The 24291-nt window shown below is 45.3% G+C and overlaps 1 protein-coding gene across 1 annotated transcript in view; it reads left to right on the forward strand.

The window, feature by feature from the left end:
- The window catches only part of LOC110520359 (tumor necrosis factor receptor superfamily member EDAR), a 62063-nt gene that overhangs the window by 33915 nt on the left and 3857 nt on the right, over positions 1-24291 (forward strand). Inside the window, exons 3-8 of the mRNA XM_036974891.2 lie at positions 4989-5111; positions 9498-9679; positions 10619-10704; positions 12536-12727; positions 12840-12914; positions 22895-22967. Of these exons, the coding sequence (XP_036830786.1) occupies positions 4989-5111; positions 9498-9679; positions 10619-10704; positions 12536-12727; positions 12840-12914; positions 22895-22967 (731 nt within the window). The remainder of the gene's footprint in view (positions 1-4988; positions 5112-9497; positions 9680-10618; positions 10705-12535; positions 12728-12839; positions 12915-22894; positions 22968-24291) is intronic.

Consider the following 24291-nt stretch of genomic DNA (forward strand, 5'->3'; position numbering starts at 1 on the left):
GTTCAGCATGTCTCTCAGGACATCATTGACTAATGCCTGAAAGACAGCTGGAGCGTTAGCGAGGCCGAAAGGAAGAACCCGGTATTCAAAGTGCCCTAACGGAGTGTTAAACGCCGTCTTCCACTCGTCCCCCTCCCTGATGCGCACGAGATGGTAAGCGTTACGAAGGTCCAACTTAGTGAAAAACCTGGCTCCCTGCAGGATCTCGAAGGCTGAAGACATAAGAGGAAGCGGATAACGATTCTTCACTGTTATGTCATTCAGCCCTCGATAATCTATGCAGGGGCGCAGAGACCCGTCCTTCTTCTTGACAAAAAAAAACCCCGCTCCGGCGGGAGAGGAGGAGGGGACTATGGTACCGGCGTCAAGAGCTACAGACAAATAATCTTCGAGAGCCTTACGTTCGGGAGCCGACAGAGAGTATAGTCTACCCCGGGGGGGGGTGGTTCCCGGAAGGAGATCAATACTACAATCATACGACCGGTGTGGAGGAAGAGAGGTGGCCCTGGACCGACTGAACACCGTGCGCAGATCGTGATATTCCTCCGGCACCCCTGTCAAATCACCAGGCTCCTCCTGTGAAGAAGAGACAGAGGAAACAGGAGGGATAGCAGACATTAAACATTTCACATGACAAGAGACGTTCCAGGAGAGGATAGAATTACTAGACCAATTAATGGAAGGATTATGACAAACTAGCCAGGGATGGCCCAAAACAACAGGTGTAAAAGGTGAACGAAAAATTAAAAAAGAAATGGTTTCACTATGATTACCAGAAACAGTGAGGGTTAAAGGTAGCGTCTCACGCTGAATCCTGGGGAGAGGACTACCATCCAGGGCGAACAAGGCCGTGGGCTCCTTTAACTGTCTGAGAGGAATGTCATGTTCCCGAGCCCAGGTCTCGTCCATAAAACAGCCCTCCGCCCCAGAGTCTATTAAGGCACTGCAGGAAGCTGACGAACCGGTCCAGCGTAGATGGACCGACAAGGTAGTGCAGGATCTTGAAGGAGAGACAGGAGTAGTAGCGCTCACCAGTAGCCCTCCGCTTACTGACGAGCTCTGGCCTTTTACTGGACATGAAGTGACAAAATGACCAGCGGAACCGCAATAGAGACAGAGGCGGTTGGTGATTCTCCGTTCCCTCTCCTTAGTCGAGATGCGGATACCTCCCAGCTGCATGGGCTCAGCACCCGAGCCGGCAGAGGAAGATGGTAGTGATGCGGAGAGGGGGGCGACGGAGAGCGCGAGCTCCTTTCCACGAGCTCGGTGACGAAGATCAACCCGTCGCTCAATGCGAATAGCGAGTTCAATCAAGGAATCCACGCTGGAAGGAACCTCCCGGGAGAGAATCTCATCCTTTACCTCTGCGCGGAGACCCTCCAGAAGACGAGCGAGCAAGGCCGGCTCGTTCCAGCCACTGGAGACAGCAAGAGTGCGAAACTCAATAGAGTAGTCTGTTATGGATCGATTGCCTTGACATAGGGAAGACAGGGCCCTGGAAGCCTCCTCCCCAAAAACAGATCGATCAAAAACCCGTATCATCTCCTCCTTAAAGTCCTGATACTGGTTAGTACACTCAGCCCTTGCCTCCCAGATTGCCGTGCCCCACTCACGAGCCCGTCCAATAAGGAGAGATATGACGTAGGCGACACGAGCAGTGCTCCTGGAGTAAGTGTTGGGCTGGAGAGAAAACACAATATCACACTGGGTGAGGAACGAGCGGCATTCAGTGGGCTCCCCAGAGTAACACGGCGGGTTATTGATTCTGGGCTCCGGAGATTCGAAAGCCCTGGAAGTGGCCGGTGGATCGAGGCGGAGATGGTGAACCTGTTCTGTGAGGTTGGAGACTTGGGTGGCCAGGGTCTCAACGGCATGTCGAGCAGCAGACACTTCCTGCTCGTGTCTGCCTAGCATCGCTCCCTGGATCCCGACGGCTGAGTGGAGAGGATCCGAAGTCGCTGGGTCCATTCTTGGTCGGATTCTTCTGTTATGGTGAGTGAATGAGGACCCAAAAGCGAACTAACTTAAACAGAGCTTCTTTAATAACCAACCATAGGTAGGCTCAGATAGACCGGCAGATTCCGACAGGACAGGACAAGGTTACAGCAAACATGACGATAGTCTGGCTCAGGCATGAAACACAAACAAACAAGAATCCGACAAGGACAGGAGCAGAAACAGAGAGAGATATAGGGACCTAATCAGAGGGAAAAAGGGAACAGGTGGGGAACGGGGTGAATGGGTAGTTAGAGGAGACAAGGGACAGCTGGGGGAAAGCGGGGGAGAAAAGGTAACCTAACACGACCAGCAGAGGGAGACAGGGTGAAGGGAAAGGACAGAGACAAGACACAACATGACAAAAGCAGCCCAATTAGCGGGAGGGATGGGTGCATCTTCTTGTCGAGCACGGTGCTCAAGTTTATAACGGCTGTCAGTCAAAACCCATTACAGCGCTGTGAATAGCAACGATTAAAACATTCCCTAACCAGAAACCGTGGATTGATGGCAGCATTCGCGTGAAACTGAAAGCGCGAACCACTGCTTTTAATCAGGGCAAGGTGTCTGGTAACATGACCGAATACAAACAGTGCAACTATTCCCTCCGCAAGGCTATCAAACAAGCTAAGCGTCAGTACAGAGACAAAGTAGAATCTCAATTCAACGGCTCAGACACAAGAGGCATGTGGCAGGGTCTACAGTCAATCACGGACTACAGGAAGAAATCCAGCCCAGTCACGGACCAGGATGTCCTGCTCCCAGGCAGACTAAATAACTTTTTTGCCCGCTTTGAGGACAATACAGTGCCACTGACACGGCCTGCAACGAAAACATGCGGTCTCTCCTTCACTGCAGCCGAGGTGAGTAAGACATTTAAACGTGTTAACCCTCGCAAGGCTGCAGGCCCAGACGGCATCCCCAGCCGCGCCCTCAGAGCATGCGCAGACCAGCTGGCCGGTGTGTTTACGGACATATTCAATCAATCCCTATACCAGTCTGCTGTTCCCACATGCTTCAAGAGGGCCACCATTGTTCCTGTTCCCAAGAAAGCTAAGGTAGCTGAGCTAAACGACTACCGCCCCGTAGCACTCACTTCCGTCATCATGAAGTGATTTGAGAGACTAGTCAAGGACCATATCACCTCCTACCTGACACCCTAGACCCACTCCAATTTGCTTACCGCCCAAATAGGTCCACAGACGATGCAATCTCAACCACACTGCACACCGCCCTAACCCATCTGGACAAGAGGAATACCTATGTGAGAATGCTGTTCATTGACTACAGCTCGGCATTCAACACCATAGTACCCTCCAAGCTCGTCATCAAGCTCGAGACCCTGGGTCTCGACCCCGCCCTGTGCAACTGGGTACTGGACTTCCTGACGGGCCGCCCCCAGGTGGTGAGGGTAGGCAACAACATCTCCTCCCCGCTGATCCTCAACACTGGGGCCCCACAAGGGTGCGTTCTGAGCCCTCTCCTGTACTCCCTGTTCACCCACGACTGCGTGGCCACGCACGCCTCCAACTCAATCATCAAGTTTGCGGACGACACAACAGTGGTAGGCTTGATTACCAACAACGACGAGACGGCCTACAGGGAGGAGGTGAGGGCCCTCGGAGTGTGGTGTCAGGAAAATAACCTCACACTCAACGTCAACAAAACTAAGGAGATGATTGTGGACTTCAGGAAACAGCAGAGGGAACACCCCCCTATCCACATCGATGGAACAGTAGTGGAGAGGGTAGCAAGTTTTAAGTTCCTCGGCATACACATCACAGACAAACTGAATTGGTCCACTCACACAGACAGCATTGTGAAGAAGGCGCAGCAGCGCCTCTTCAACCTCAGGAGGCTGAAGAAATTCGGCTTGTCACCAAAAGCACTCACAAACTTCTACAGATGCACAATCGAGAGCATCCTGGCGGGCTGTATCACCGCCTGGTACGGCAACTGCTCCGCCCTCAACCGTAAGGCTCTCCAGAGGGTGGTGAGGTCTGCACAACGCATCACCGGGGGCAAACTACCTGCCCTCCAGGACACCTACACCACCCGATGTCACAGGAAGGCCATAAAGATCATCAAGGACATCAACCACCCGAGCCACTGCCTGTTCACCCCGCTATCATCCAGAAGGCGAGGTCAGTACAGGTGCATCAAAGCTGGGACCGAGAGACTGAAAAACAGCTTCTATCTCAAGGCCATCAGACTGTTAAACAGCCACCACTAACATTGAGTGGCTGCTGCCAACACACTGACACTGACTCAACTCCAGCCACTTTAATAATGGGAATTGATGGGAAATGATGTAAATATATCACTAGCCACTTTAAACAATGCTACCTTATATAATGTTACTTACCCTACATTATTCATCTCATATGCATACGTATATACTGTACTCTATATCATCGACTGTATCCTTATGTAATACATGTATCACTAGCCACTTTAAACTATGCCACTTTGTTTACATACTCATCTCATTTGTACATACTGTACTCGATACCATCTACTGTATCTTGCCTATGCTGCTCTGTACCATCACTCATTCATATATCCTTATGTACATATTCTTTATCCCCTTACACTGTGTACAAGACAGTAGTTTTGGAATTGTTAGTTAGATTACTTGTTGGTTATTACTGCATTGTCGGAACTAGAAGCACAAGCATTTCGCTACACTCGCATTAACATCTGCTAACCATGTGTATGTGACAAATAAAATTTGATTTGATTTGATTTGATTTGAAGTGGAGAACCCTGAGCTCTGACGTCATGTATAAAATGTTACTGTACAGCAGATGCGTTCCAATGTAGGCATTTATCAATGACAGATATTCCATTTTCAACCTGCATATGACTGCATATGACAGGGGCTGTGAGTGGAAAGGACTACCGTATAACCAACAACATTAATAAAAAATACATTTAAGTTTGACTCTTTGCACGCTTTTATATTTGAACTCTCCCCCCTCTCTCTATCTCAGGTGTCCTGTCCTCCCTGTCTCAGGTCAGAGTACAGTAGTTGTGGAGAGTTTGAATTCTACAACCAGACCTTCAGTAGCTGCCGGCCCTGCCCTCCATGCCAGCCTGGACAGGAGCCCCACATGGTGAGACACACTTTCCCTGTGTTGAAATAACTTGAGTGTCCATATCGTGTAAACCCTGACCCCTGTTACCTACCTCCCAGCCATACTTATCAGGTATCAAGGTAAGACCCAGATACAGAATGTGTCGAAGTAACAATGTTTATTACAGCAACAGGGGCAAAGGTACAGAACGGCAGGCAGGCTCAGGGTCAGGGTCTGGTCAAGCAGAGGTCGGTAATCCAGAGGTGGAGTAAAGGTACAGAACGGCAGGCAGGCTCAGGGTCAGGGTCTGGTCAAGCAGAGGTCGGTAATCCAGAGGTGGGGTAAAGGTACAGGACGGCAGGCAGGCTCAGGGTCAGGGTCTGGTCAAGCAGAGGTCGGCAATCCAGAGGTGGGGTAAAGGTACAGGACGGCAGGCAGGCTCAGGGTTAGGGGCAGGCAGAGTGGTCAGGCTGGTGGGTACAGGATCAGGGGCAGGCAGAGTGGTCAGGCTGGTGGGTACAGGGTCAGGACAGGCAAGGGTCAAAAACCAAGAGGACGAGAAAACAGAGACTGGGGAAAAGCAGGAGCTGACACAAAAACGCTGGTTGACCTGACAAACAAGACAAACTGGCAACAGACAAACAGAGAACCCAGGTATAACTACACAGGGGATAATGGGGAAGATGGGCGACACCTGGAGGGGGTGGAGACAATCACAAAGGCAGGTGAAACAGAGCAGGGTGTGACAATACTCTCTAGTCTGCCTGTCTGCTCAGACCACCCAGGTAGTTTACTTGACTCACTGATATACACACAGGTACATACAGTGCCTTGCGAAAGTATTCGGCCCCCTCGAACTTTGCGACCTTTTCCCACATTTCAGGCTTCAAACATAAAGATATAAAACTGTATTTTTTTGTGAAGAATCAACAACAAGTGGGACACAATCATGAAGTGGAATAACATTTATTGGATATTTCAAACTTTTTTAACAAATCAAAAACTGAAAAATTGGGCGTGCAAAATTATTCAGACCCTTTACTTTCAGTGCAGCAAACTCTCTCCAGAAGTTCAGTGAGGATCTCTGAATGATCTAATGTTGACCTAAATGACTAATGATGATAAATACAATCCACCTGTGTGTAATCAAGTCTCCGTATAAATGCACCTGCACCTGCACTGTGATAGTCTCAGAGGTCCGTTAAAAGCGCAGAGAGCATCATGAAGAACAAGGAACACACCAGGCAGGTCCGAGATACTGTTGTGAAGGATTTGGGTACAAAAAGACTTCCCAAGCTTTAAACATCCAAAGGAGCACTGTGCAAGCGATAATATTGAAATGGAAGGAGTATCAGACCACTGCAAATCTACCAAGACCTGGCCATCTCTCTAAACTTTCAGCTCATACAAGGAGAAGACTGATCAGAGATGCAGCCAAGAGGCCCATGATCACTCTGGATGAACTGCAGAGATCTACAGCTGAGGTGAGAGATTCTGTCCATAGGACAACAATCAGTCGTATATTGCACAAATCTGGCCTTTATGGAAGAGTGGCAAGAAGAAAGCCATTTCTTAAAGATATCCATAAAAAGTGTTGTTTAAAGTTTGCCACAAGCCACCTGGGAGACACACCAAACATGTGGAAGAAGGTGCTCTGGTCAGATGAAACCAAAATTGAACTTTTTGGCAACAATGCAAAACGTTATGTTTGGCGTAAAAGCAACACAGCTGAACACACTATCCCCACTGTCAAACATGGTGTTGGCAGCATCATGGTTTGGGCCTGCTTTTCTTCAGCAGGGACAGGGAAGATGGTTAAAATTGATGGGAAGATGGATGGAGCCAAATACAGGACCATTCTGGAAGAAAACCTGATGGAGTCTGCAAAAGACCTGAGACTGGGACGGAGATTTGTCTTCCAACAAGACAATGATCCAAAACATAAAGCAAAATCTACAATGGAATGGTTCAAAAATAAACATATCCAGGTGTTAGAATGGCCAAGTCAAAGTCCAGACCTGAATCCAATCGAGAATCTGTGGAAAGAACTGAAAACCGCTGTTCACAAATGCTCTCCATCCAACCTCACTGAGCTCGAGCTGTTTTGCAAGGAGGAATGGGAAAAAATGTCAGTCTCTCGATGTGCAAAACTGATAGAGACATACCCCAAGCAACTTACAGCTGTAATCGCAGCAAAAGGTGGCGCTACAAAGTATTAACTTAAGGGGGCTGAATAATTTTGCACGCCCAATTTTTCAGTTTTTGATTTGTTAAAAAAGTTTGAAATATCCAATAAATGTCGTTCCACTTCATGATTGTGTCCCACTTGTTGTTGATTCTTCACAAACAAATACAGTTTTATATCTTTATGTTTGAAGCCTGAAATGTGGCAAAAGCTCGCAAAGTTCAAGGGGGCCGAATACTTTCGCAAGGCACTGTATGTATGATCTTAATTTGAGCCAATTTTCTACAGTAGGAAACCATTTTTGTAGGGGTTGATACATTTTTCATTAGGGCAAATCGGAAATTAGAAACTTTAGAAGCCTTTTTAAAACTCAAATACATTAAAAGTATGCATTTCCAAGTTTGCATTCTCCGCAACAAAAGAGTTATCAAATTAAGAGCCTACATCTGTACACCTCCCAGCTCAGAGAGAGTTACCACTGTAAGCCTGTTCAGATTCATAAAGGGGAATGAACAATTTTCACGGTTTGTCACACCATTTAGATTTTTTTCCAAATATTGAAGCCCCGTGGGTAAGAATGGTACAGTAGTCTGTCAGTAACCATGATTCATCAGTGCCCCGGTCAAACCAAAAAGCACAGCAGGCAGCAGCTCACTGGGCCTTAATATGGAGGAGACACACCTCATACACACACATACACACACACACACACACACACACACAACTTCACACAACTACACAGAACAACTCCAACAGGTGCACGCCTTCTCCTCTTAATCTAAACAACAATCCTAACACATGTCTAACTGTTTGAATAGTCTGTTGTTCATTAACCTTCTAAGGTTAAGTGATAGTTATTCAACTCTCCTATCTAATTACAGAAAATGACTATAATGTGACCTTGACAAGTAAGCCTATCATTGCTCATGATTGTCTATTTATGTAAGGACTTATCAAACAGAGCATCAACATCATAACTAACCAGGCATTCAGCTCTGTTCCCATCTCTCATCTGTGATCAGTAGTAGTCGTTAGTCTGTAATCTTGCCCTGTGCTTTCCCTCTGTCTCCTTATAATCACTGGGATAATCTACACCCACCTGAGAATCCCCCCCCCCCCCCTAAACACACACACACACACACACACACACACACACACACACACACACACACACACACACACACACACACACACACACACACACATCAAACAGGACTCTTTCAACTCCCACACAGATCTGCTGTGATCTGATAGAGCAGATCATTTTACTGCAGTGATACACACTGGTTTACCACAACTATGGAGACTGGAAATCAATTTGATCTGGAGAGTCTGGAGAAGGTTTATATGAACCAACAGAAGTAAAGTCAGCCAGGAGATCTGACACTGGGTTGATCCATCCTGACAGAATCCTACTGATAATTTAATCCAGTTTTTATCAGATGTCACAGTGGCTATATTGGACAAGCCAATAAAGTAGGAAGTTGAAGTGAATATAGTGTTTCTGTAGTCTGTAGGACAGGCAGCATCTTGGCGTTAACAGTTTTAATAAAGATACGTCAGACACCTACCTGCCTGTCTGTCAGACTGTGTAGAGTATTGGTTGTTGTCACAGATTCCCCACCCCCTCCCCCCTGAGAGTAGTGCATCAGTCTAGAACATCCTCATTCTATACTAGAACATACATTTCCACTCCCTCCCCACATCTACTAGGCTGCACGCATGCGCACGCACACACACACACACACACACACACACGCACACGCACACGCACACACACACACACTACAGATGTAGGATCTTAACTTGAGCCATTTTTGTGGTGGTTGATGCATCATTCGTGGAAATTACAAACTTTCATAAACCTTTTTAAAACTTAAATACACTATACATTTTACATTTCCTGAATTGCAAATGATCCTACAACAGGGTGATCAAATGAAGATCCTACATCTGTAGACAAACTACACAAAGATCCGTTCAGAATGACTCCTGTTCTTGTTAGCGATCACATTTCACATCTTTAGTCTCAGACTGTCAGATCTAGGCTGGGCTCAGCAGAACACAGAAGGCAGCAATAGTATATACACTAACACACAGGTCTATGAACAGCACCACTCGTTTCAAGTGCAGTGTATGTGTGTGTGTGTGTGTGTGTGTGTGTGTGTATGTGTATGTGTATGTGAGCACAACACATGCATAACACATGTCTAACATTGTTTATGTGTGTTTTGTTGCAGAACTGTGGCTATGGGACTAAGGATGAGAACTTTGTGTGTGTGTCTTGTCCTGCGGGGAAGTACTCAAAGGGGAAGTATGAGATCTGCAGGAGACATAAGGACTGTGAAGGTCTGTACCGCGCTACAGTACTCACACCTGGGACACCAGACAGTGACGCAGACTGTGGACCCTGCTTACCCGGGTATGTACACACATACAGACACATACATATACACATATACACACAAGCCTACACACTCTCACACTATCAGAGTGTCATTGATAAGACAGGACCACCCCATAGGACATTTCTCCCGCACAACTCCCATATCACACACACAGCCTAGGCTAACCCTCCATTGGCCACGCTACCAGCCTCAATTACCCAGCTGCCATCTGGTCACCCACCAACATGGAGGCAGGAGAAGATATAAACTGTTACAGGACTGATTTAAAGGTCTGATCTCTCTCCTTCTCCCTCTCTCTCTCTCTCTACCCCTTTCCTCCCTTTCCACCATATGATATCATTCAGTGGCTGGACCACCTCAAAGGCATTCTCTGGTTTCAATTGAGTTTAAAGTCAATATACAGACGGGAGTGTTTTAGCATAACATTACTGGCTGCTTTAATATATACTCTCTTTCAGCTGTACTGTATTGGGGGCAGGAATACTGAACACTGTCTGACCGCTGCTGTGATGGAATCAAAATACTCACCAAATTCCTCTAGGTTTTATTCATCTCACGTTTAATGCTTTTGTCGGTGCTCTAACCTGGAGATCGGGTGTTGGTGTTTGATTGAATTTGGTTTAATAGTCATCTCTGATTAATGATAGCCTCTCTGCCCTAGAGGCCTGGAGGACGCCACGCTCTGAAGCAGCTTCCCCTCTCGTCCTCTGTCACAGCTCAGGGCTATATAATACCTTATCTAACCTAATGGTATACAGTATCACTCCTTCCCCTCTGGGCATCAATACAGCAGTCAGTTCAGCCTTTTCACCTCAGCTATTATTGTGACACTTCTCCTGTCAAATACGTACATATTCACAATATATCTAACATCTCTGTATATAAGAAGACAATACTAGGTACTGTATCAGTATTGTTCTCTAAAGGTTCTCTCTGTGTTTCCTTTCTGTCAGGTATTACATCCAGGAGAACCGGCCCAGGAACCTGTATGGGATGGTCTGTCACTCGTGTCAGAACGCACCGCGCAACACTAAAGAGTGTACGTTCTACTATACTTGACTACTTCTACAACACAAATGCACTGTTTCACAGAATCACAGTCAGAGAGGGACGGAGAGCGATCACTGTAAGGTCAGGCGAGTTAGGGCTGTGACCAGTTAATGAACACAGACAGACGGACGGACGGACGGACGGACGGGACGGGACAGACAGACAGACAGACAGACAGGGCGAGGCAGCATGATGTTAACTCGCCAGCGTCTGGAACTGTTTCCTCATGGTAATGCTCAAACCCAGGAATTGTTTTTGTGTCCGTCGCTCAAACCAACACTCACTGGCACATTGTTTTGACCGGAAATTAATATATATGTGTAATTTGAATGACTGTGTTGTGAAATATGAAAACCTCAAACACTCAAACAGATTGGAAGCTGCTATGAGGAGGATGGGAGAGAGAGAGGGAAGGAGGGAGGAGGACAGATGAGTGTATACCAACAAACACAAACGTTTTAACAAGTGTCTAATTCTTTCTTCCAGGCAGGGAGTGAGTTAGGGAGGAAGAGAGGGAGGGAGGGGACGTGTGAGGGTACATTTTAATTAACTGTTTTAAATGAAGTCTTGAAATATGTAGTTGAAGCATAGAGTTACTAGCTCAGGGTCAAGACAGGCTAGCACTCGCCAAGTAATCTGTCAATTACTCCGGCTTCCAGCTCAGTGTGCGTGCGTGTGTGTTTGTGTGTGTGTGTTACCGCTGAGCCCAGCTAGCTCCCAGCATGGCGCGGTGGGATAATTAAAAAGTTTGGAGGGCATGAAAAAGATGATTAACATGTTTCCACATGCACTGGGTCTTCTCTTCAACAGCAGCCTGTCATACCATCTCTCCAGGCTATATGCATCTATACATATCTATACCACCTCTGTCTAGCCTCTGTTTAGCACCATTTAAACTTTGAACCCAGGTTTGTCTAATGTAACTGCAGCAGTCTCATACAATGATAGACCTCGTCAGTCTGATCTGATCAGTGAAAAAATAAAGTCTGAAGCAGCATAAAGATGTCCAAAAGCTTTAGAGGAGATGACGTCTGTCTGTAGGGTTGAAAGCCTTGGTCTATTCTGACGTCTGTCAGTAGGGTTGAAAGCCTTGGTCTATTCTGACGTCTGTCAGTACGGTTGAAAGCCTTGGTCTGTTCTGACGTCTGTCAGTAGGGTTGAAAGCCTTGGTCTATTCTGACGTCTGTCTGTAGGGTTGAAAGCCTTGGTCTATTCTGACGTCTGTCTGTAGGGTTGAAAGCCTTGGTCTATTCTGATGTCTGTCTGTAGGGTTGAAAGCCTTGGTCTATTCTGACGTCTGTCTGTAGGGTTGAAAGCCTTGGTCTATTCTGACGTCTGTCTGTAGGGTTGAAAGCCTTGGTCTATTCTGATGTCTCACTGTAGGAACAATGTGGTCTCAGAGCATTTTGTATTATTCTGTACGTAAATCCGAGACACTCCATTTAGTATGATATGTTACGTCTCATATAGTTTGTGTTAATTTGTGGAAGTCCATCATGATATGTTTACGAATTACAATTCATATGATGTTACCAATTTGCTAAACATACAATATGTTACGAATTTGCTAAATGTATGATATGTTACAAATTCCAATTTGTTGTGGCTAAAGTTAGCTAGGTGGCTAACGCTAATGTTAGCTAGCTAGTGATCAGGCCTACCATCGTTGTGTTTTCGGTAAACTTGGGTGAACAGGGAGTACAGGAGGGGACTAAGCACACACCCCTGAGGGGTAAGACATCATGAGGGACATGGCTACCCTTAGATTAATTACCTGTGTAGTATCTGTGTAGTAACTGTGTAGTATCTGTGTGTTCCAGGCATGCTTACCAAAGTCCCCAGTGTCTCAACCAGCAGTACTACCATGTTCCCTCACCCTCACAAAGACGCCACAGGACAGGGTCACCTAGCAACCGCTCTCATCATTGCCATGTCAACCATCTTCATCATGGCCATCGCCATCGTCCTCATTATCATGTTCTACATCCTCAAAGCCAAGCCCAGCGGACAGGGTAACAATCACACACACTCACATACACACACTGTTTCAGTTGGGTTCCCTCCCTGTGTTAAATGGGACATCAGTGTGCACAGTTACTAAACGCTCTCTCTCTCCATGTGCAGCGTGCTGCTCAGGTCAGGTGGTGAAGGCTGTGGAGGCTCAGACCAACAAACAGGAGGACAAGAAAGATGTTCCAGGTGAGACACTACAACACAGCTTTACAAAATGATACCTCAGGGAACAGAAAACCACATGACAGTCAACTAACATAATGTATAGTAGTGGCTGGGGCCTCGGGCTTAATCTGCAGTCTAGTCTATAACTAACATAATGTATAGTAGCGGCTGGGGCCTCAGGCTTAATCTATAGTCTATAACTAACATAATGTATAGTAGTGGCTGGGGCCTCAGGCTTAATCTATAGTCTAGTCTATAACTAACATAATGTATAGTACCGGCTGGGGCCTCAGGCTTAATCTATAGTCTATAACTAACATAATGTATAGTAGCGGCTGGGGCCTCAGGCTTAATCTGCAGTCTAGTCTATAACTAACATAATGTATAGTAGCGGCTGGGGCCTCAGGCTTAATCTATAGTCTATAACTAACATAATGTATAGTAGTGGCTGGGGCCTCAGGCTTAATCTATAGTCTAGTCTATAACTAACATAATGTATAGTACCGGCTGGGGCCTCAGGCTTAATCTATAGTCTATAACTAACATAATGTATAGTAGCGGCTGGGGCCTCAGGCTTAATCTGCAGTCTAGTCTATAACTAACATAATGTATAGTAGCGGCTGGGGCCTCAGACTTAATCTATAGTCTATAACTAACATAATGTATAGTACCGGCTAGGGCCTCAGGCTTAATCTATAGTCTATAACTAACATAATGTATAGTAGCGGCTGGGGCCTCAGGCTTAATCTATAATCTATAACTAACATAATGTATAGTACCGGCTGGGGCCTCAGGCTTAATCTATAATCTATAACTAACATAATGTATAATAGCGGCTGGGGCCTCAAGCTTAATCTATAGTCTATAACTAACATAATGTATAGTACCGGCTGGGGCCTCAGACTTAATCTATAGTCTATAACTAACATAATGTATAGTACCGGCTGGGGCCTCAGGCTTAATCTATAGTCTAGTCTATAACTAACATAATGTATAGTACCGGCTGGGGCCTCAGGCTTAATCTATAGTCTAGTCTATAACTAACATAATGTATAGTAGCGGCTGGGGCCTCAGGCTTAATCTATAGTCTATAACTAACATAATGTATAGTACCGGCTAGGGCCTCAGGCTTAATCTATAGTCTATAACTAACATAATGTATAGTAGCGGCTGGGGCCTCAGGCTTAATCTATAGTCTAGTCTATAACTAACATAATGTATAGTAGCGGCTGGGGCCTCAGGCTTAATCTATAGTCTATAACTAACATAATGTATAGTAGCGGCTGGGGCCTCAGGCTTAATCTATAATCTATAACTAACATAATGTATAGTACCGGCTGGGGCCTCAGGCTTAATCTATAGTCTATAACTAACATAATGTATAGTACCGGCTGGGGCCTCAGGCTTAATCTATAGTCTATAACTAACATAATGTATAGTACCGGCTGGGGCCTCAGACTTAATCTATAGTCTATAACTAACATAATGTATAGTACCGGCTGGGGCCTCAGGCTTAATCTATAGTCTAGTCTATAACTAACATAATGTATAGTACCGGCTGGGGCCTCAGGCTTAATCTATAGTCTAGTCTATAACTAACATAATGTATAGTAGCGGCTGGGGCCTCAGGCTTAATCTATAGTCTATAACTAACATAATGTATAGTAGCGGCTGGGGCCTCAGACTTAATCTATAGTCTAGTCTATAACTAACATAATGTATAGTACCGGCTGGGGCCTCAGACTTAATCTATAGTCTATAACTAACATAATGTATAGTACCGGCTGGGGCCTCAGGCTTAATCTATAGTCTAGTCTATAACTAACATAATGTATAGTACCGGCTGGGGCCTCAGGCTTAATCTATAGTCTAGTCTATAACTAACATAATGTATAGTAGCGGCTGGGGCCTCAGGCTTAATCTATAGTCTATAACTAACATAATGTATAGTAGCGGCTGGGGCCTCAGGCTTAATCTATAGTCTAGTCTATAACTAACATAATGTATAGTAGCGGCTGGGGCCTCAGGCTTAATCTATAGTCTATAACTAACATAATGTATAGTACCGGCTGGGGCCTCAGGCTTAATCTATAGTCTATAACTAACATAATGTATAGTACCGGCTGGGGCCTCAGGCTTAATCTATAGTCTATAACTAACATAATGTATAGTACCGGCTTGGGCCTCAGGCTTAATCTATAGTCTAGTCTATAACTAACATAATGTATAGTAGCGGCTGGGGCCTCAGACTTAATCTATAGTCTATAACTAACATAATGTATAGTAGCGGCTGGGGCCTCAGACTTAATCTATAGTCTAGTCTATAACTAACATAATGTATAGTACCGGCTTGGGCCTCAGGCTTAATCTATAGTCTAGTCTATAACTAACATAATGTATAGTAGCGGCTGGGGCCTCAGACTTAATCTATAGTCTAGTCTATAACTAACATAATGTATAGTAGCGGCTGGGGCCTCAGACTTAATCTATAGTCTAATCTATAACTAACATAATGTATAGTAACCGCTGGGGCCTCAGACTTAATCTATAGTCTAGTCTATAACTAACATAATGTATAGTAGTGGCTGGGGCCTCAGACTTAATCTATAGTCTAATCTATAACTAACATAATGTATAGTAACCGCTGGGGCCTCAGACTTAATCTATAGTCTAGTCTATAACTAACATAAAGGCATTCTCATCCGTGGTGGCTGTCTGTCATGCCTGGTGTCTGTGGGTTTGACACTGATTGAGCGTAGCATGGTGGAATGTTTAGATTAGACTGTGGCCCTAGTTCTAGGCTGTCAGTGTTCCCCTCCCACTAACTAGAATGTTAACCACATTCTACCTGACAATAATACACCTACTGGCGTCTCACAAACTGTAGGCCTACCATTTTACCTCTGGTATGGTAATAGTTATACATACAGTCCTTTAGGTGTAGAAATCAACCTGTTTAGGCTTGCAAATTAAGAATCAAACAAAAGTGTTTTATTCACGAAACTGAATGTACAGTATGTTTATATGTTTTACGTGTATTGGTGAAAGCATACTGTATGTGTGTGTTTATGTATTGGGAAAAGTGTGTGTACACGCATGTCTGTGTGTATTGAGTAGCTGTTTCGTAACTCTCTATGATTCACATCTCCGGTAGAGCTGGGAACTATGAGTGTAGGTCTGACGTCTCTGAGGCATACACTATCTAGGCTGGCAGTGCAAGACATTTACAGGCTTTAAACATGTGATTGCATTCGAACACTACAGTTCTGTTATTTGAAAATAATGGGACCTCTGTTCCCCTGGTTATTTATTTTTATTTTTTATGAATTTTACCCCCGTTTTCTCCCCAATTTCGTGGTATCCAATTGTTAGTAGTTACTATCTTTTCTCATTGCTACAACTCCCGTACGGGCTCGGGAGAGACAAAGGTCGAAAGCCATGCGTCCTCAGAAACACAACCCAACCAAGCCGCACTGCTTCTTAACACAGCGCGCATCCAACCCGGAAGCCAGCCGCACCAATGTTTCGGAGGAAACAACGTGCACCTGGTGACCTGGTTAGCACGCACTGCGCCCGGCCCGCCACAGGAGCCGCTAGTGCGCGATGAGACAAGGATATCATAGCCTACTTCGCCAAACAGGTCATTTAACAAGGCATTCGCGAAAAAAGTACTGTCGTTGCACCAATTTGTACCTAACCATAAACATCAACGCCTTGCTTAAAAAAAAATACACAAGTATATTTTTTAAAACCTGCATATTGAGTTAATATTACCTGCTAACATGAATTTCTTTTAACTATGGAAATTGTCACTTCTTTTGCGTTCTGTGCAACCGAGTCCAGGTATATGCAGCAGTTTGGGCCACCTGGCTCGTTGTGAACTGTGTGAAGACTATTTCTTCATAACAAAGACAGCCAACTTCGCCAAACGGAGGATGATTTAACAAAAGAGCATTTGCGAAAAAAGCACAATTGTTGCATGAATGTACCTAACCATAAACATCAATGCCTTTCATAAAATCAATAGACAGAAGTATAGATTTTTAAACCTGAATATTTAGTTAAAAGAAATCCAGGTTAGCAGGCAATATTAACCTAGGGAAATTGTGTCACTTCTCTTGCGTTCATTGCAAGCAGAGTCAGAGTATATGCAACAGTTTGGGCAGCCTGGCTCGTTACGAACTAATTTGCTATAATTTTATGTAATTATGACATAACATTGAAGGTTGTGCAATGTAACAGGAATATTTAGACTTATGGATGCCACCCGTTAGATAAAATACGGAACGGTTCCGTATTTCACTGAAAGAATAAACGTTTTGTTTTCGAAATGATCGTTTCCGGAATTGACCATATTAATAACATAAGGCTCGTATTTCTGTGTGTTATTATGTTATAATTAAGTCTATGATTTGATATTTGATAGAGCAGTCTGACTGAGCGGTGGTAGGCAGCACAGCAGCAGGCTCGTAAGCATTCATTCAAACAGCACTTTCGTGGGTTTGCCAGCAACTCTTCGCTGTGCTTCAAGAATTTAGCTGTTTATGATTTCAAGCCTATCAACTCCTGAGATTAGGCTGGTGTAACCGATGTGAAATGGCTAGCTAGTTAGTGGGGTGCGTGCTAATAGCGTTTCAATTGGCGACGTCACTCGCTCTGAGACCTTGAAGCAGTTGTTGCTCTGCAAGGGCCACAGCCTTTGTGGAGCGATGGCTAACAATGCTTCAAGGGTGGCTGTTGTCGATGTGTTCCTGGTTCGAGCCCAGGGAGGGGCGAGGAGAGGGACGGAAGCTATACTGTTACACTGGCAATACTAGAGTGCCTATAAAAACATCCAACAGTCAAAGGTATATGAAATACAAATGGTATAGAGAGAAATAGTCCTATAATTCCTATAATAACTACAACCTAAAACTTCTTACCTGACTCATGTTAAAAGGAACCACCTGCTTTCATATGTTCTCATGTTCTGAGCAAGGAACTGAAACGTTAGCTTTTTCACATGGCACATATTGCACTTTTACTTTCTTCTCCAACACTTTGTTTTTGCCATATTTAAACCAAATTGAACCAAATGTTTCATTATTTATCTGAGGCTAAATTGATTTTATTGATGTTTAATATTAATCCATCAGGAATCTCACTGCACCCTCATGTGTGGGCTCCCTAGTGGCGCAGCGATCTAAGACTCTGCATCTCAGTGCTAGAGGCGTCACTATAGTACCTAGTTCGAATCCAGGCTGTATCACATCTGGCTGTGATTGTGAAGCGCACAATTGTCCCAGCTTTGGCCGGAGTAGGCTGTCATTGTAATTAAGTATTTGTTCTTACCTGACTTGCCTAGTTAAATAAAGATTAAATAAAATATGCCATGTCTTGAAATATGCAGACAGACGGAGTAAAACTAAATTTACGTTGTAATACTTCTGACAGCCTTTTCACTCCGCCCATAACTTTTGGACTTCATAGCTTTTATTATTGAGTCATTGTTAGTTTTACACTTAAGACATGATATCATTGTGCTGTAGAATTAGATAATTTTATCTCTTGTATAATTACATTCTATACATTATACACTGGATTGTCTCTTGTATAATACATTCTATACATTATACACTGGATTGTCTCTTGTATAATACATTCTATACATCATACACTGGATTGTCTCTTGTATATAATACATTCTATACATTATACACTGGATTGTCTCTTGTATAATACATTCTATACATCATACACTGGATTGTCTCTTGTATATAATACATTCTATACATTATACACTGGATTGTCTCTTGTATAATACATTCTATACATTATACACTGGATTGTCTCTTGTATAATACATTCTATACATCATACACTGGATTGTCTCTTGTATAATACATTCTATACATTATACACTGGATTGTCTCTTGTATATAATACATTCTATACATTATACACTGGATTGTCTCTTGTATATAATACATTCTATACATCATACACTGGATTGTCTCTTGTATATAATACATTCTATACATTATACACTGGATTGTCTCTTGTGTATAATACATTCTATACATTAGTTTATATTGGATTGAGCATACATTTTAGTTAACTGTAATTTCATTAGTTATGCTCCAACTTTCCCTCCATCTTGTCTCAACATCAGGTCTTTTTAAGTCTTGGTTCCAATAGTTCCTTTTTTCTTTATGAGATTGTCAGTTGGATATGCGCTCTGCAAGGTTTTGTATATCTTCCCTATCATAGGAACATCCTTTTAGGACTTAAATATGATTTCCTCAAGGTTGCTCTGATGTCCAAAATATGTCAAATCCAAATGTTGTGATGTGAAACTTTTGCATGTAAGTTGCATGTATTTGAAAATATCTACATTGGTCAGTTCAATTATCCTATTACCATATCGTTTATGGTTTTTATGCCTTTCATTTTCTATGTGGACCAATCTACCGGTGCGTTCTGAAACTCTATACAAGGATCGTTCCGTAGGGTTGTGTTTTACTTAGTGTTATTGGTTCTAGAGTGTTCTTAACTAGAAAGTTGTAAATGTTCTTAGCTCAATCCTTTGAAAATAGACAGGTAAAAAGATTCTGGAGATGAGCATCTGCATCTTCAACATGCACCCAATGTTCCTCTTTAGTGCATTGAACTATGTCACAAGTAAAAGCCTTGGATGGCGATTGATACAATTCCATGTCTTTGGTGCAGTAATTGGTATTAATACATGTAAAAACATGCCATTCTGAAGACGTTCATTCTGAATCTGTAAGATTAATGGGGAGATTGTTCAATTGAATAGATCTGCTTTCATATTGTTGAGTAATGGGATAAAGTTATCTTTATAAACACTATATGTACACAAACGTATGTGGACACCCCTCCAAAATGAGTGGATTCAGCTATTTCAGCCACACCCATTGTGGAAAATGTAAGTGTTGTTATTGTGAAGTGGAAAGGGCTCAGCCGTGAAGTGGTAGGCCACACAAGCTCACAGAACAGGACCGCTGAGTGCTGAAGCGCGTAAAAATCGTCTGTCCTCGGTTGCAACACTCACTACCGAGTTCCAAACTGCCTCTGGAAGCAACGTCAGCACAATAACTGTTCGTCGAGGGATTCATGAAATGGGTTTCCATGGCCAACCAGTCGCACACAAGCCTAAAATCACCATGCTAATGCCAAGCGTCGGCTGGAGTGGTGTAAAGCTCGCCAACCTTGGATTCTGGAGCAGTGTAAACGTGTTCTCTGGAGTGGTGTAAAGCTCGCCAACCTTGGATTCTGGAGCAGTGTAAACGTGTTCTCTGGAGTGGTGTAAAGCTCGCCGCCCTTGGATTCTGGAGGAGTGTAAACGTGTTCTCTGGAGTGGTGTAAAGCTCGCCGCACTTGGATTCTGGAGCAGTGTAAACGTGTTCTCTGGAGTGGTGTAAAGCTCGCCGCCCTTGGATTCTGGAGCAGTGTAAACGTGTTCTCTGGTGTGGTGTAAAGCTCGCCGCCCTTGGATTCTGGAGCAGTGTAAACGTGTTCTCTGGAGTGGTGTAAAGCTCGCCGCCCTTGGATTCTGGAGCAGTGTAAACGTGTTCTCTGGAGTGGTGTAAAGCTCGCCGCCCTTGGATTCTGGAGCAGTGTAAACGTGTTCTCTGGAGTGGTGTAAAGCTCGCCGCCCTTGGATTCTGGAGCAGTGTAAACGTGTTCTCTGGAGTGGTGTAAAGCTCGCCAACCTTGGATTCTGGAGGAGTGTAAACGTGTTCTCTGGAGTGGTGTAAAGCTCGCCGCCCTTGGATTCTGGAGCAGTGTAAACGTGTTCTCTGGAGTGGTGTAAAGCTCGCCGCCCTTGGATTCTGGAGCAGTGTAAACGTGTTCTCTGGAGTGGTGTAAAGCTCGCCGCCCTTGGATTCTGGAGCAGTGTAAACGTGTTCTCTGGAGTGGTGTAAAGCTCGCTGCCCTTGGATTCTGGAGCAGTGTAAACGTGTTCTCTGGAGTGGTGTAAAGCTTGCCGCCCTTGGATTCTGGAGCAGTGTAAACGTGTTCTCTGGTGTGGTGTAAAGCTCGCCGCCCTTGGATTCTGGAGCAGTGTAAACGTGTTCTCTGGAGTGGTGTAAAGCTTGCCGCCCTTGGATTCTGGAGCAGTGTAAACGTGTTCTCTGGAGTGGTGTAAAGCTTGCCGCCCTTGGATTCTGGAGCAGTGTAAACGTGTTCTCTGGAGTGGTGTAAAGCTCGCCATCCTTGGATTCTGGAGCAGTGTAAACGTGTTCTCTGGAGTGGTGTAAAGCTCGCCGCCCTTGGATTCTGGAGCAGTGTAAACGTGTTCTCTGGAGTAGTGTAAAGCTCGCCGCCCTTGGATTCTGGAGGAGTGTAAACGTGTTCTCTGGAGTGGTGTAAAGCTCGCCGCCCTTGGATTCTGGAGGAGTGTAAACGTGTTCTCTGGAGTGGTGTAAAGCTCGCCGCCCTTGGATTCTGGAGCAGTGTAAACGTGTTCTCTGGAGTGGTGTAAAGCTCGCCGCCCTTGGATTCTGGAGCAGTGTAAACGTGTTCTCTGGAGTGGTGTAAAGCTCGCCGCCCTTGGATTCTGGAGGAGTGTAAACGTGTTCTCTGGAGTGGTGTAAAGCTCGCCGCCCTTGGATTCTGGAGCAGTGTAAACGTGTTCTCTGGAGTGGTGTAAAGCTCGCCGCCCTTGGATTCTGGAGCAGTGTAAACGTGTTCTCTGGAGTGGTGTAAAGCTCGCCGCCCTTGGATTCTGGAGCAGTGTAAACGTGTTCTCTGGAGTGGTGTAAAGCTCGCCGCCCTTGGATTCTGGAGCAGTGTAAACGTGTTCTCTGGAGTGGTGTAAAGCTCGCCACCCTTGGATTCTGGAGCAGTGTAAACGTGTTCTCTGGAGTGGTGTAAAGCTCGCCAACCTTGGATTCTGGAGCAGTGTAAACGTGTTCTCTGGAGTGGTGTAAAGCTCGCCGCCCTTGGATTCTGGAGGAGTGTAAACGTGTTCTCTGGAGTGGTGTAAAGCTCGCCACCCTTGGATTCTGGAGCAGTGTAAACGTGTTCTCTGGAGTGGTGTAAAGCTCGCCGCCCTTGGATTCTGGAGCAGTGTAAACGTGTTCTCTGGAGTGGTGTAAAGCTCGCCGCCCTTGGATTCTGGAGGAGTGTAAACGTGTTCTCTGGAGTGGTGTAAAGCTTGCCACCCTTGGATTCTGGAGCAGTGTAAACGTGTTCTCTGGAGTGGTGTAAAGCTCGCCGCCCTTGGATTCTGGAGCAGTGTAAACGTGTTCTCTGGAGTGGTGTAAAGCTCGCCGCCCTTGGATTCTGGAGCAGTGTAAACGTGTTCTCTGGAGTGGTGTAAAGCTCGCCACCCTTGGATTCTGGAGCAGTGTAAACGTGTTCTCTGGAGTGATGAAACACACTTCACCATGTGGCAGTCCGGCAGACAAATCTGGGTTTGACGATTGCCAGAAGAAAGCTACCTGCCCCAATGCATAGTGCCAACTGTAAAGTTTGGTGGAGGAGGAATAATGGTCTGGGGCTGTTTTTCATGCTTCAGGCTAGGCCCCTTAGTTCCAGTGACAACATTCTAGACGATTCTGTGCTTCCAACCTTATGGCAAAGCAAGGTCCATACAGAAATGGTTTGTCGACATCAGTGTGGAAGAACTTGACTGGCCTGCACAGAGCCTTGACCTCAACCCCATCAAACACTTTTGGGATGAATTGGAACGCCGACTGTGAGCCAGGCCCAATCGCCCTACATCAGTGCCTGACCTCACTAATGCTCTTGTGGCTGAATGGAAGCAAGTCCCCGCAGCAATGTTCTAACATCTAGTGGAAAGCCTTCCCAGAAGAGTAGAGGCAGTTATAGCAGCAAAGGGGGGACCAACTCCATAATAATACCCATGATTTTGGAATGAGATGTTCGAATAGGTGTCCACATACTTTTGCTTGTAGTGTATTTGTTGTTTATGTCACTTATTAAACATCCTAATTTGTATATTTTATAAATGATTATATATTTTTTTTCAGACAACATTGTAATTTTCTCTGAAAAGGATGAATTCGACAAACTCAAACCCACGCCTCCGAAGACGGTGAAAAGGTAAGGTATCATAATCACCAGCGCACATGACACATCAAACACACGCTGAACAGACAAACGACAAAAGATGTGAAATGGTTACCAATATCGCTCAGATCATGTTTGGGTCTGTCTGTATTTGTTTGTGCGTTTGAGTGTGTTTGTGTGCTTGTCTGCAAGCGTGTTTTAGTGCATGTGTGCATGTGTGTGTGTGTGTGTGTGTGTGTAGGGGTTGACTGGGGGCCTCAGAGACAGAGAGACTCTTTATCTGTTTTTCGGGATCTGCCCATAATTAGACTACCACAGGACAAGTCACTGCAGCAGACCATCGCTGCTAGCCCTTTTAGTGGGGAGACTGTGTGTGTGTGTGTGTGTGTGTGTGTGTGTGTGTGTGTGTGTGTGTGTGTGTGTGTGTGTGTGTGTGTGTGTGTGTGTGTGTGTGTGTGTGTGTGTGTGTGTGTGTGTGTGTGTGTGTGTGTGTGTGTGCGTGTGTGTATGTGTGTGTGTGTGTGTCTGCCCCCTTGTGTGGGTCATTGAAAAACTGAGGATTTTTCTGAAGCAAAGTGATTCTGGTTTTGGAGGGCAAACTAGCTGAGCACAGATTAGCCCTGGAGGTGGGATGGAGAGGGGGGTGAGGGAGAGATATAGAGAGAGAAAGAGAGAGGGGAGGGTGGGTGGGTAGTAGAGAGAGAGGCAAAGAGAAGTAAAGAGAGATGGGGCTAAATACTCTATAGCCCAGCTAAACCCTAAACCCTTCTCTCTCTGTTTTCTCCTCCCTTTCCCTCTCTCTCTCTCCTTCCCCTCTCTGTCCTCTCCTCCCTTTCCCTCTCTCTCTCTCTCTCTCTCTCTCTCTCCTTCCCCTCTCTGTCCTCTCCTCCCTTTCCCTCTCTCTCCTTCCCCTCTCCTCCCTTTCCCTCTGTCTCCTTCCCCTCTTTGTCTTCTCCTCCCTTTCCCTCTGTCTCCTTCCCCTCTCTGTCCTCTCCTCCCTTTCCCTCTGTCTCCTTCCCCTCTCTGTCCTCTCCTCCCTTTGCCTCTGTCTCCTTCCCCTCTCTGTCCTCTCCTCCCTTTCCCTCTGTCTCATTCCCCTCTCTGTCCTCTCCTCCCTTTCCCTCTGTCTCCTTCCCCTCTCTGTCCTCTCCTCCCTTTGCCTCTGTCTCCTTCCCCTCTCTGTCCTCTCCTCCCTTTCCCTCTGTCTCATTCCCCTCTCTGTCCTCTCCTCCCTTTCCCTTTGTCTCCTTCCCCTCTCTGTCCTGTCCTCCCTTTCCCTCTGTCTCCTTCCCCTCTCTGTCCTCTCCTCCCTTTCCCTCTGTCTCATTCCCCTCTCTGTCCTCTCCTCCCTTTCCCT

Source organism: Oncorhynchus mykiss, chromosome 3, assembly GCF_057628025.1.
Source record: "Oncorhynchus mykiss isolate SJ-2025 chromosome 3, ASM5762802v1, whole genome shotgun sequence".
In the NCBI taxonomy this organism is placed as follows: Eukaryota; Metazoa; Chordata; class Actinopteri; order Salmoniformes; family Salmonidae; genus Oncorhynchus; species Oncorhynchus mykiss.